This window comes from Diabrotica undecimpunctata, chromosome 3 (genome assembly GCF_040954645.1).
Source record: "Diabrotica undecimpunctata isolate CICGRU chromosome 3, icDiaUnde3, whole genome shotgun sequence".
Lineage (NCBI taxonomy): Eukaryota > Metazoa > Arthropoda > Insecta > Coleoptera > Chrysomelidae > Diabrotica > Diabrotica undecimpunctata.
The window spans coordinates 167,095,682-167,110,199 of NC_092805.1; the positions used below are offsets into that span (position 1 = coordinate 167,095,682).

General features: G+C 34.9%; 1 protein-coding gene across 1 annotated transcript in view; it reads right to left on the reverse strand.

The window, feature by feature from the left end:
- Positions 1–3,848: 3,848 nt before the first annotated feature.
- spz4 (Spaetzle domain-containing protein 4) overlaps positions 3,849–14,518 on the reverse strand; it is a 45,841-nt gene continuing 35,171 nt past the window's right edge. Inside the window, exons 2-4 of the mRNA XM_072527506.1 lie at positions 7,624–7,922; positions 5,342–5,812; positions 3,849–4,500 (exon numbers count right to left, since the gene is read on the reverse strand). Coding sequence (XP_072383607.1) covers positions 4,155–4,500; positions 5,342–5,812; positions 7,624–7,922 — 1,116 coding nt within the window. The 3' untranslated portion in view covers positions 3,849–4,154. The remainder of the gene's footprint in view (positions 4,501–5,341; positions 5,813–7,623; positions 7,923–14,518) is intronic.

Here is a 14,518-nt window from a genome sequence, read left to right on the forward strand (position 1 = left end):
CTGGATAATAATATGTTATACTTTTTACAATAATATTAACAGTAACACTAGCCTTAAAACGTGTAAGTGTACATTACATACATGAGTAAAGTCGACTCCAGATATATATCGCCCGTCAAAATTCTAACCGTTTCAAAGATAAGTTCTTCTAATTATCCATTTCGCCTTAAAAATTTATTCAAATGGGAGTCTGCAAATAGACTGAACGCTTATAATATACGCATCAAATGTGTAATAGTATTGTTAAAAACATTTCATTATAATTGATTTGTAAAAATGAAAACAAAAAGAAACAGAGGAAACAAATTTTAAATTGTTTTTCACAATGTATTTGACACATTATTTGGTTAAAAATCTCATTTTAGCGATGGCTTAAATGTTTGGTATTAAAAATAGTTTTTTAATTCAATATCGATAGTCGATGGTTTATATATATATCTGGAGTCAACTATAAACTCAACAACCTATGCATAAATAAAAGTATAGAGCAGTGGTGGGGGGTTTGCGGTATTTTTAATAGTTACTGATTGATTACCGGTCTATTGAACAAATACTAATGAACATCTGAGCTCAATATAAAAACTATATTAGCCTGGTAGAAAAGTTCGCGCAACCCCTGTGTTCTACTATTAGAAACAAATTTACAACTGTATAGTAGGAAGTGCAAGCGCCGATTATTATAAGATTTCAGGCAGGTGTTGGCAATGTTCAAGAAAGGAGATAAAGAAGACCCCAACAATTATAGAGGTATAAATCTACTGAACCGCACCCAAGCTTACCACAAAAGTCCTAACCAACAAAATCAATAAACTAACAACTTTATCAGATAAACAACAAGGATTCAGATCCGGAAGATCCTGCGTAGACGCCGTATTTGTACTAAGACAAATCACAGAAAAGACCACTTTATAGACCTGACAAAGCCTTTCGATCGCATCCAAGCCGAAGACGTCTAACACCTACTGTATAAAAGGAATATACCAGTCAATATTATAATACACAGAAAACTAACACAGCGTATATCAGCACAAAGCGGAGTCAGACAGGGTGAATCGTTAAGCCCACTTCTCTTTATACTCCGACGAATATCAGCGAAAAGCCTGTTGGATAAGAAGAGAAGCGAAAACATAAGAAGAGCATGCAATATAGAAGACATAAATGGATGGGTGACAAAACGGAAACAGGAATGGAACGAACACATTAGTAGAATGGCAGAGGATAGGATAGTACCAATAGCACGAGATAAGTCACCAAATGGACAAAGAAGTATTGGCAGATCAAGAAAAAGATAGTGCGATAATTTAAACAATTTAGGAGACTAATATTGAAGAAGAAGAAGGTTATCGAAGATAGTGTGGAGAATAAACTAGATGACCAAAGAAATTTTTTGATTAATGAAAATAACTTTTATATTTTCAGAAAGACGGGGATTCACCCTATTTTGATCTCTATAAGAAACATCTGTTAAACCAAAATTATCCCTGCAAGTGGATGCATCCCTTAGCATCAATGGGATGCTATAGAGTGGCCACCTTGATCTCCAGCATTAATACCACTCGACTTTTTTTGTAGGGATATTTAAAATCTGAGGTCTACAAAATACTTCGAATTTCTCTTGATCATTTAAGACAGCGCATTATTCAAGTCTGCAGAGATATATAAAAAAAGAAACATTTCAAATAGTGCGACAAGAATTTGAAAATAGATTTTATTATTGCCTGAATCTTTATGGTAGTCACTTTGAACACTGTTAATGGTAGTCACTTTGAATCACTTTAAACTTTTAACAATGGAGGTTGGAATTAAAGAGAAAACAATATAATTAAATATAGTTTACCAGAGCTTTTAAATGAGATATGACTTGATACCTCCTGGTTTCTGGGAGAAGTAGGGAAGAAAGACCAAAGAAGACTAACTGGAAGGAGACGCTTAAGCAGAACATGTCGGTAAAGGAGATTGATATTGTAATGATCCACGATATAAGTTATTGATGCGTCGTTATTTCATATCTGCTCTACACTACCATCAGACATACTTATAAGAACTCATTAGATAAGTACGAAAAATATATATAACGTCTGACAGATTTGAATAAATCTATCAAATTTTGAATTATTGTATCTTAATGTTATTTTTCTACATTTATACTGAACAATTTCGTATTAATATATAATAATATACATAATATAATATTAACAATAAATAAATATATATCTATTATAAATTAAATATATGAATAGTAATAGTCATATAAAATATGTATAACTTTTTACATATCGATAGACACTTTTGGAATTTCTCATGACAATAATACATTTCTTATATTGTAAAAAATAAGATCTTTTTTTAACGTTTACCACAAGAAATTTCAAAGCTCAAATGTCACAGATAAAAGCTCCCGTTATGAAACATTAGATTTCGGTAAACAAAAGTAAAAACCGACTAATTCAGCCATTACTTGACAATAAATTTTATTTCATAAATTTTCATTTTATAATACTCGTGCTAACACAGCAGTAATGTACCCAAAGTAATGATTGTGTGAAATTAAACTGCAGCGTTGGAATCTGTTGTATATTCACTTCTTAGACTTCCCAACCTGTATGATACAAAAATATGAAAATATTTATTACAACCTGCGCCAACCGTCTTGTAATTTGTGACAATATGGCCGTAGAACTTAAGGCAGCTAATAGTTAAGCATATATTGATAGTTCTAGTTCTAGTTCTATATATTTTGATGAAAATTGTCAAATGTAATTAAATAAAGGAAACATTTTGAATCATACAAATTGAATTATAATTATATTTACAGAGATCTCAAACATGTTCAAATTGTGTAATGTATTGGCTAGGTTTAAGGATCATCCCGCTTAAGGCGCTCATTACATTGCACACCCATCGTATTTCGACAGGTAAAAGCATAGTACCGGTTGTGCACATAAAAATAAACGTTAATTTGGATTCCAAGTTTATTTCCAAGTGAAAACTTTTTATTAATTTTTAAATTGTGTAAAGGAATAATAAACAAAATAAGAAGGACAAAAAAATTATATTTAACATTGCATGTGGAGTTGTTAAAGCAGGACTTGTTGTTAAACCACTGGTCTGTCAAGAGATGAACTCAAGATGTCAAGTAGACCTAATTGACATGCATTCTCAACCACAATGAGTTTGGATTTATATTGGTTTATCAAGACCATTTAACGAAGTTCATACAGTTACGTGCCCTAAAGAGAAAACACGCAAAAGAGATTGAATGTAACCTAATTAATATTTTAACTATATTTGGAGTCCCCAGCATGCTCCAAAGTGACAATGCCCGTGAGTTCAGTAACCGAATCGTAACAGAAGCTTGTGCAATGTGGCTTTATCTGAAAATTGTGTACGGAAAATCTAGACACAGCCAGCCTCAAGATTCGGTCGAGCGTGCAAATCAGGATAAAGAAAATATGTTCTCGGTTTAATAGAAATCAAACTAGTAAACGGTGCATCCTATGAAAAAAAAAATGATTCCATAAAGGCATACCTACTCATTATGAGGCAATGTTTGGGATACCTGTAAAATTAGGCTCGACATCGTATTCCTTGCCGGATAAACCCATCGATCACTTGAAGCCAAAGAAGAGCTTCAGGCTCCAATCAAAACAGTTATAACAAATATTTTAAGACACAACCATTACCTCTCTTAATCTGTCCTGCTTTAAAATTTTCGAAGACAAATTTTACTTCTTTACACGGATAAGTATTCGTTAACTCGGATTGACGATTTATTTGATAAGTTACGAGACTCCCTTGTTAGGTATTTGGTTTTTTTTAACGAATTTATTGGATCAAACCAAATAGTATTCAATTATTAAATACATTGTCCTTTATTTATATTTTATATTATTATATTCATATTATTTATATCGTATATAATAACAAAAACCTAGGCTACAACATTTAAATGTTTCAAATGAGTATTCCAAGAAAAAATTGGTAATGAGTCCTCTGTTTATCTAATTAATAGATTAATTTCTGACTTAAACCAGACTAGAATCAATGTTTTAAGCCTCTTTAAGCGAAAAATTTAGTAATTTTAACCTAAGATAAAATTATGTACTTTACAATAATCCACATCTATTGGTTTTATCGATTATTGCTTTTAAAAGTTAATTTTCATCAGCATTTGTTTGGTATCTAGGACTCCTAGAAGTAACTCTAAACTCAACAGGCATATCGTAACATTTGCAAACGCAACACGATGGAAATTTAAACCAATCGGAAAATATTCCTCTGCACTCGTTGCTGGGATCGTACGCCAGTAGCCTGTGAAGCCTGTACTGCTGTTCGCATCTGCAACCCTCTCTACAGTACATTTGGCGATGTTCAAATGTGCACTTTTCCCAGTGTACGTATTGTTCGAATGGGTACATATTAAGAAGAGCCAGGACTTCTCCTCGGGTGTTGTTCGCCCAGAACGGGGCGACGACTTCTTCTCGGACGGGACAGGCGTTCCTAAAAGTAAAAATATGTATTACGGTACTGTCTAAGAAGGCAATTTTAACACTTTCGCTGCTACATGAATTATTAATAACATGAACGTAAAGGTAAGATTAATACTATTACAAGAATTAATATGAAACTCAACAGGCTTCTGGATTAAAACGCGTCGATTATCACTGGGCAGAGGTTTTGACATCCTCTTTGATGCCTTCTTCAGGACTTCCGAGGTCTCAGTCTCCCGAACTCCCAGACATTACTACATTGATTACTATTCAATGCATTACTGCTACTGGGAACAGCGTACAATTATATCGTCGATGGTGACCTGGTTTGGATGGAGGTTGGCATGGTGGTTGGCCTGGTGTTGGCGCAGGTGTTAGCGCGGAGGGTCAAAGGGTCAAGCGGATGATATTATCTTTATGAGAGGTCTCCAAGTCAAAGGTAACTAGATGCCGCCATCTCTTGTATTGAGACAGTTTGGCACATTTTCAATTTCTATGGCTTCTCGGATAATTCTTGGTTTATAAAAGCGGATGGAGGCTGTGGTTCTGGAGTTTTTAAAATCAATTTTGTGACTTGTATGAAGATGGTGTTGACTTAGTGAAATTGGATAGAAACTGGACTAATTGACCAATCTTAATGTTTTTTCTATTTGTTATTATTTAATTAAGTTAAAAATTGTACAGTTGTTTAAAATATTTCCTAGGCTCTCCTATTTAACGGATTTCAATGTTATTTTTAAGCTTGATACACTTTTATATGTCAAAAAAGTTTTAAAACTTTTTTTCAAAAATGAATCTATCTGGACTAATAAGAGATAAAGAAAAAATTGCAACAACATGATTAAACTTACACTCCTTTCATGTTATAGTTCACATGCAACTTTTTTTTTGATTGGTCGTTATCAACATCCTGGAAAAGCATAGTCTCTGCCATTTTTTCTTTTTCGTCAGTTTTCTTATCTACAGAATCCCCTTCTGTAGTAGTGGTAGTAATGGTGCTGTCCTCTCTAGTTTCGTTCATTAGATAAGTCGTAGATTCCAGAATTGATTCCGTAGTCGTAGTAAGATCGGCACTTTCTGAATAGTTCTCGGTGGTTGTGATCTCTTCAGACTTTTTGATAGGTGTACTCTTTGTAGTTCTCTCCGTAGCCTGTCGAAAGTGCGGAGCAGTTTTTAAACCGGCTAACTTAATGGATATTATTGGTTCTTCGGAATAAATGAACTTGGTATTAAGGACATCGTCGTTGGAGAGATCTTCGCGGAGAAATCTGGCTTCACTTTCTACTTCATTATCTTCGTTTTCGACACCTTCAAAATGGTATCTAAAAATATAAACAAGAAATGAATACAAAATTGTAATAAGTAAATAAAAATAAAATAAAAAAAAATAAAAATAAAAATTCTTAAAACTAAAAGAATACGTGTATATCGCGCCATCGAAAAAATCGTAAAATTAAGGTTACATTTGCGGAATCTTAGGTTAGTTACTGCCACATAGGAATTCAAAACAAATGTTGTTTACAAGTTCTTGCTTTATTTTGAACACAAATTAAAATAAAATTAGATAAAACAAAACATAAAATACGTTTATTGACGTTTCAATTTCCACTTCGGAAATCGTTCTCAAAATACAAACATTAGTAAATTAAATAAATTTTTTTATATATAAAAAAAATTAGTTTCAGAAAAATATTAAAACAAAACATGAATAAGCCCCTTTGGATACTTTTGTAACATATTTGTAAGGGAGTTATTTGTCAGCAATTTATTAAAATATATCAACAAGGTCATTCAAAGTTAAACCACATTTGACTGCGTGTGGTCTGTTTTAAGTAGTTTTAAAATTCCACCACCTCCACCACTTCCACCACCCAACGCAATTAACATTTCGACCAACAACTGACTCCAAAGGGTTCTTCTCAGAGCCATTTTTTACAATTGTTAGTCTAAATATCGAGGGACAGAACAAACAGAACCTCTGCTTTCTCTACAGTGAATCACGGAAGGCTACTGACCAAACTCTATGATATACTCGAAGATTACCATCTAGTTAAAATTGTCGAATCTTTGTTAAAGAAACAGAAAATTCTACGTCACGCTTGAGGGAAAGAAGTACCAAAAAAGACAAAAATAATGGCTTTGCTAAGGGTAGCGTTCTGGTCACCATCCTGTTTAATATACATACAAATGACCAACCAACACCTGAGTACACAGAAAACGTTCAGTATGCCGAAAACCTGGCCATTACTTGTGCAAAGAGAAACCTTTAAATAGAAGGGAAATTAGAGAAATCCCTCGGCACCATGCTAAATTACTACCGAAACAACATTCTTAAACCGAACATAACCAAGACCCAAGTAAGCTTATTCCATGGTCACATAGGTCAGAAACAGGACACACCAAGTTCTATGGGATGGTATTACTCTGGAATACACAAAGAAACTAATCTACCTAGATGATCACTGTGAGGAAACAGTTCCATCAGATAGTGCCATCCAGAACCAATATTTGGAGAAACTTCTCAATAGCAGGTTGAAGGCCAGACCAGTCATCTTGAGAACCACTGTCCATGCGCTCTGCTATTCTACTGCAAAGTACCCTGCCCGATTTGGTTATAATCAATTTATGCAAAAAAATTCCTAAACGAAACACGCAGAGTATCAGGCTATATGAAGACAACTCCAACAGAAAAACTCTATAGAGCTGCTGGTTTTGCTAGCCCCAAACTGCCGCAGAAAAGTACACGAATTCACAAAACGGACCAATCAGACACTCGTGAATGAGATGCTCAGTGGTGCAAACTTAAATACCAATATGAATAACACTGAACTGAATAACTGGCGTGGCATCAGTGAAATATACCAAATAAAGTGAAGTCTTAGACACTTAAGAGACAACAAATGCGACGGAGGCGTCATACAGAACATGGAACACATAATAACCTACCACAGCTGCCCAGTATCTGCAATCTCGATTATTTATATCTTAACAAGCAAGGAGCGTTGGACTGGGTCGAAAAATTTGAAAATCTGGACACGAAAAAGTAAATTAATTAACATTACTGATGGTGCTGATATTGAAACCACAATTACACCTGAAAAATGTTTATTTCATTATTATTAGTTTAACTTACCTAGAATATCTAATACTATTCTCAAGCGGATTCAAGATCTCCGGCTCATCTGGAAACTCAGCCCTTAGCACATGTCCATGTCTCTGGTCGCCGTACATACGCCTCATGAGCCCTTGGTTGTCTTTAACGAAACGTCTAACAGCTTGCCAAGGATAAGTTTTTCCCGCTGACGTACAGTATCCTTGCTTCAGTAGGTCGCACGGCGGTTGGAACATTTTTCCAGACCTATAAGGACGGCCGCAGGATGACTGATCTCCACCTGAATCGTACCCATATCCTAAAATAGCATGGGCATACAGCTGTAACAGAAAAATAATATAATATGTTATTTAAGTTATACTAACTCTCCAACATAGGTCGAAAGCAGTTGTAATAAATGTTTAGTAATAAACATTTAATTATAATTTAATTACAATTAATAATTAAAAACGCTATTAAATTAAATTAGCAATTAATAAATTAAATATAACAAAAACTAAATTTATGATCATCAGCAAAAATAAAGTTAGAGACGCTCAACTACTTATCAATAATACACCAGTGGACCGAGTAAAACAGTATAACTATCTTGGAACAACAGTAAATGAACAATGGGATCACTCACAGGAAATAAAATGTAGAATAGAGAAGGCTAGGAGTGCATTCAATAACATGGCCAAACTCTTTAAAAGCCACAATCTTAATCTGGAGATAAAAGTAAGGCTCCTACGATGTTATATCTTCTCAATATTGTATTACGGAGTTGAATCCTGGACACTAATTGAAGCAATGGAGAAAAAACTTGAAGCCTTCGAGATGTGGCTATACAGGCGAATTCTAAGGATATCATGGACAGACAAGATAACCAACGAGACCGTATTACGAAGAGTGGGCAAAGAAAGAGAGGTGATGTATACCATTAAAAGGAGAAAGTTGGAATATCTCGGACATATAATGAGAAACAGCACTAAATACAGATTACTGAAGGTAATCCTACAGGGTAAAGTATTCGGAAAGCGAGGAATTGGGAGAAGGAGAATATCATGGTTGAAGAACCTGAGGAAATGGTTCTCCACAACAACAACGAATCTATTTAAAGCATCAGTCAATAAAATAATTATAGTCAGAATGATTGCCAATATTCGGAACGAATAGGCACTGAAAGAAGAAGAAGCAATTAATACACGATCTATCATCTTATCATGGTTTAGAAACAAAAAAAATACCAATTCTATTTCAAAAATAGACAATAAATAACAAATAAGGGTAGAGAACTTCATGTTTTAGAAAGTTAACAATTTATAAAATAGTAATTACATAAATATATCGAAACCATGTGTTTGATTAGAAAGTTTATGGAATATTAAGGATCCTTCAGGGAAACATAAAAAGAAAAATCCCAACAAATTATTAATCTTTGGTATTAGACAAGAATCAATCAGTTTATATTATATATTTGGACTTTTCGACAACTTGAGATCGAGTTCTTTACCAGCGTTTATTGATCCAAGTTGAACGAAGAACATACCTGGTGTATTGAAGATTTTTGATTAACCAAAAATACTGTGCTGTGAGTCGTGTAGTAGTGTGCTACAGTGATTAGTTTTGGGTCCGATTCAGTATTGGTGTACATAGATATTCATTTTTTAATATCAAAAGTAATATTTTATTTTTTGGCTGATGACACTAAATTATGTATAATTGTTTTGTGTGGCAACAATCAACTTTAAGATTCTTCCTCTGAATATCTCCAAGTGTGAAATGCTACAGCCAAATAAAAATAATTAAACTTGGTATGTAATTTTTAATGTACTACACTTTATTTTAATTAACCAAATTTTGACCAAATATTTTGACCATATATTTTAACCAAAACATTTATTTTGTTAGGTTTTGTGTAGTTTGATACTGATACGACCAATACCTGAGTTCGCTTGTTCAGCTGGATCTATTTAACAAGTCTTGGACTTCTTTGGGATTGTCTAAAATTAGCACGATAGATAGATAAATTTAGAGAGCCTTTTGACCTATTCCACTGCGACCTTTTCAGAACTATTGTGGTCCTCTAGTCCTAGACAACATTCTCTAGCCTAACTCTTTTTAAAAAGTCTAATAGCTTCGAGACTGTACCTTCCGTGTAGATATTTGCTGGTATATTTTCTTCTCCTAATGTAAAGAACCGCACATTTGCAAGACTATCACACTAACATAGAATGTGCTTTGCTGTTTCTACTTCGAGGTGACAGAATCTGCACAGGTCATCATCTGATAATCCCATCAGCTTCAAGTGGCTATACAACTTACAGTGCCCTGTTAGAAGACCTACTATGGCTTGGACTGTTTTCCTGTCTTTGCTTATTAGGTCTGCCGTAAATTTTGACGAATGTTCTGTAATGAACTGTTTCGCTTGTCTTTGTCCTGGTGAATTTTTCCACTATTCCAGAGATTTGTGAGCTGCCCACTTCCTTGTAGCCATTCTTGTTACTGTCTTTGCAAGGCCGCAGAAGGGTTCCGGTCCAATGAATGGCATTGATGAGCTTTGTTTGGCCATTTCATCTCCTTTTTCATTGCCCTTATGACCCTCGTGCCCCGGTAGCCAGACTACCGTAACCTTGCAACATTCTCCTAGTTTATTTAGGGCACACACATAATCCCATACTAGCTTAGAATTGACCTCTACAGAATTTAGTGCCTTAAAGCACTACCTGACTATCTGTAAAGATGGAAACTGAACGGAACGTTCTTTCCTGCATTTCTATTTCTTCCACACAGTGTCACATCCTTAAAAGACTTACCGGGAAGTGTATCCCTTGATTTGTCCCTACTATGCCGGCTCCCACAACTTCCGATGTTTTTGAACCAACCTTAAAGCTATTGTTATTAGTTTTCTGTTGACAGCACCATGTATCTGGCTCATATGTCGCTGACTATGGATTAATTTGTGCATCACTGATCTGGCTTCGCCCTGTATAAAGATATGAAATGGTGGTAGATTCAGTAGGACTTCCAACGCTGCTGTAGGAGCTGTTTTTATGGCCCCCATAATACACAGGCATGCTAGTGTTTGTGTATAACCTAGCAGCCTTATTGATCCCACTTGCTGCGTCTTTATCCACCACATCACCGAGAGATAGGTTATCATTGGTCTAATACTATAATAATAACTAGAGTCATTTTGGGGTTAAGTCCTTAATTCTCACTACACAACTTCTTCTTCAACTGCTCAGGGACATAATAGCTTTCTATGTGGTTTTCAGAATGTGAGTATTACATGTAAGCCTCTGATTAAAATACACTCTAAGGTATTTTGTTTCTTTGGCAAATGAACTCTCTGTTCCTCCCTGCACCGGTGGTTTTAGGCCTTATAGTGCTGTTTTTTTTTGTAAAGTTGATGATTTGTGTTTACTCAGCATTAACTATTAGTCTCTCTTGTTTACACCAGTTGTCTGCTTCCGGAAGCTTCTAAAGTTTCTTAGTAGCTTCTGCAATGTGTTATTTTACTGAGGCCAAAAAGATACAGTATTGCTCTTTTTTGTAATTTTAAAATATCATCAGATTGGGCAGCTGTGCTAGAACCCCAAAAAGGAAGACCGTATCGAAGATGAGACTCGAACAAAGAAAAATATGTTATTTTGGAAGATACTAAATTGATTTCCTTTGAAACAGATCTTATTGCATAGCAGGCTGAGGCTAGTTTCTTACTTAACAAATCGATATAAAGCGACCATTTAAGGTTGCTGTCTATAAAAATACCAATAAATTTTACAGAATCAACGATACTGATCTGGCTATTATTAAAAAGCAAAAGTTGAAAAGCTCCTTTATAGGATAATGTTACTGTCTTATCCTCGTTTAAAGAGAGTAAATTAAAGTCGGACCAGGTTATTATTTTAAGAAGATCAGAAGTTATAGTTGCATGAAGAGTTGCAATATTAGAGTTCCTTCAGATAATACTGGTATCATCAACACAAAGAACAATTTTTCTAGTTGTGCTAATTTTATTACGAAGATCGTTTATTATGGACTAAATTTCTTTTGCAACATTTTTAGAGCTTTCCAGACGATTTTAATAGTACATTTTTTTAGCTGTTTTGATAAGTTTTAGATAGGTTCCTCTTGGTTTCTACTTGGTGATATATTCAGTCACAAAGACGTTGGTAGTAAATTTCTTGATGTGCAGATTCTTGGCTGTTCTTAATTAAAGGAAATGCTTTATTGAAAATACAGACAAGCCTATCTATAAAATTACTCAAATTATAGTCCACGTCAACAGAGGGAAAGTGCCATCCAGAAGTCAAGCACAAATTTTGGTATTTACGAAAGTTAAACCGGAAGCGGGAGCGAAAAAAATCGTACTTAAACGTTGAGTTTTCGAGGATTGTTTATTAAGAGTGTCTATAACTTCGTATATACTGCTTCATGATCAGATAGTCCTGAATGAATTATTGTAGAGCGTACATCAAGAGGTGAGGAATCTGAGACAATTTAATCAATTATGGTAGATGTTTTTTTAGTAATTTTTGTAGAAGAATTAACGTGTATAAAACGTATATAACGTGTATAAAAGTACCAGTTCCCTATTGTGATCCTCTTCAATAGGTTTTAAAAATAGGTAAAACATTTTGTGTATGAGGTGTTAAATGCCCATAAAATGTTTATTTCTTTTTTCAATAATAACTTTGATTTATTGTTGGAAAACACACTTGACAGCCTTACTTGTTCGTACTTTTTATACATATTAAAAATGTATATAACACAAATTAAAGTATAAACCGTGGAAGGTATTTCCTTTAATACGTTCATGACAGGTTCGTAAATCTAAATTTATAGTTGTTATTAAAATCCATTCAAAAGGAAAATAAATGAGCAATTAGAACAACATTATGGTGACATAATTAGCGATAAAGACATCAAATAAATGTCGTTACGGGTGATTTAAATGATAAAGTGGGTCAAGCGGAAGTACCTTTAAGCTAATAGGGACCTTTAAGCTTATAGAGAGGGATTAAATAGAAGTCCTCATAAATACACCATAGTCGCCTTCACACGCAGACGGTCACTAGAGGGATTAGGTCCTCTAAAGCTACAGGGACAAGAAATTCAGCCAAAGGGAGAGGTAAAGTATCTCGGGGTTATACTAAACTCAAAATTTACCTGGACCTGGCAATTAAAAAATAACAAGCAGTGCAGTTACAACACTTATAAGGGTCGGGCGTATGTATGGGTAGAAATGGAAATCAATACTGGACATGGTGCACTGGGTGTACACCATGGTGATCAAACCCTCAATTACCTTTGCAGCGACGATGTGGTGGACTAAGACAACACATACAGCTGCAAAAGCCAAACTCAGTAAGGTGCAAAGATTTGCGTATATGGGGATAACTGGTGCCAGGTCTGCTGGGACTGCCCCCTTGCATTTGATAATATAAGGAGAAGCAAGATTGGGGGCCTACAGAATAAAACCATCACTGAAACTTTGCAATGAAGAAACAGGGCATATGATTATCACAATTTTATCACATTTGTAATGAGAAACTAGATCACATAACAAAAAAATACAATTTTAAGAATTTATATAGGGTGTCTGTTCCAGACAGGAATGTATGGAGAAACAAGGAGTACCATAATCAACAGGGTAAGATCTGCTTTAGACATGTATCCAAAACACAAAGGGTATAGGGACAGGAAAATACTCCAACAATCCAAGAATTAGCTAAAACTTTGCCTTGAGGAGGAACTGTACGGTCAAGCGGAGATTTGTGCGATATTGCAATCTGAATCAAAGATCTCTTGAAAAAGAGCAGATCCATAATATAAATGTCTGACAAGCAAGCGGCACTGAAGGCACTGGCATGTCAGAAAGTGGCGTCTAGACTGGTCGCTGCATCAAAGAACTAAATAAACTGAGAGACCGGAACAAGGTTGAGCTCGTCTTAGTAACAGGACATCAGGGTATCGAGGGCAACGAAAAAGCAGATTGAAAGAGGATCAAACGAATCAAACGAACCAACTGTAACTCTGGGAGTACCAAACGCTGTAGTTTTAAGGCTCTAGAGGACTGGATCAGATCATGACCGATATTGGGAAAGCATGCCAAAACAAACACATGGAAAAATCGTCGTTGGTGGACCATGTAGAAAAGGAACAGAGGAACTGCTTCATATGGGCAGGAACAAATTGAAAATAGTAACAAAAATGTTGACCGGGAATGCACCAGTAAAAAAATTCCTGAATAAACTATATGACAAGGAACTATAAACTGTAAAATATGTATTATGCGATTGCAAAGCGCTGGACCGTAAAAGACAAAAACTGTATGGGTAGCCAAGAGGAGACCCTGGTATATTTACGACACACCAAGCAAAAGACCTGTGCAAACTTCTACAAGGGTACAAAAATTCTAGAATGGATGTAAGAAACAACAATGGGCAGCAAACTCAAAAAAAAGCCCAGGGGAAAACAGCTAGTAGGGACCCTTGAGCGAAATCCAATTTTACCTATGCTATATTTATTCATCCATTTTCACTAATTTATTAGCATCCTAATACTTTCCCCCCCTTAATTAACCCTTAATGGGAGCTAACTTTAAGTGGAGGCTAGCAGAATTCAAAAAAGGCTTTTTGACTATAGCTTATTTTTTCATCCATTTTTCACTAAATTATGGGTATGGGGAACCAACCTAATAATTGTTGCTCAGAAATATTCAAGCTAGCAGAATTAAAAAAAAAATTGAAATACTACCGTGTTGTGCTAGGTTTTTACTAATTTATTATTACCCTAGTATTTCTTCACCCCTCAATTAACCCTTGTTATATCACGTTAAAGGTAGCAAAATAAAAGAAATAATTTTCAAGTACCATTGTGCCCTGTAAGTCATCAACTACCTATGATGAGAAGCCAATGCTAGGTTGAA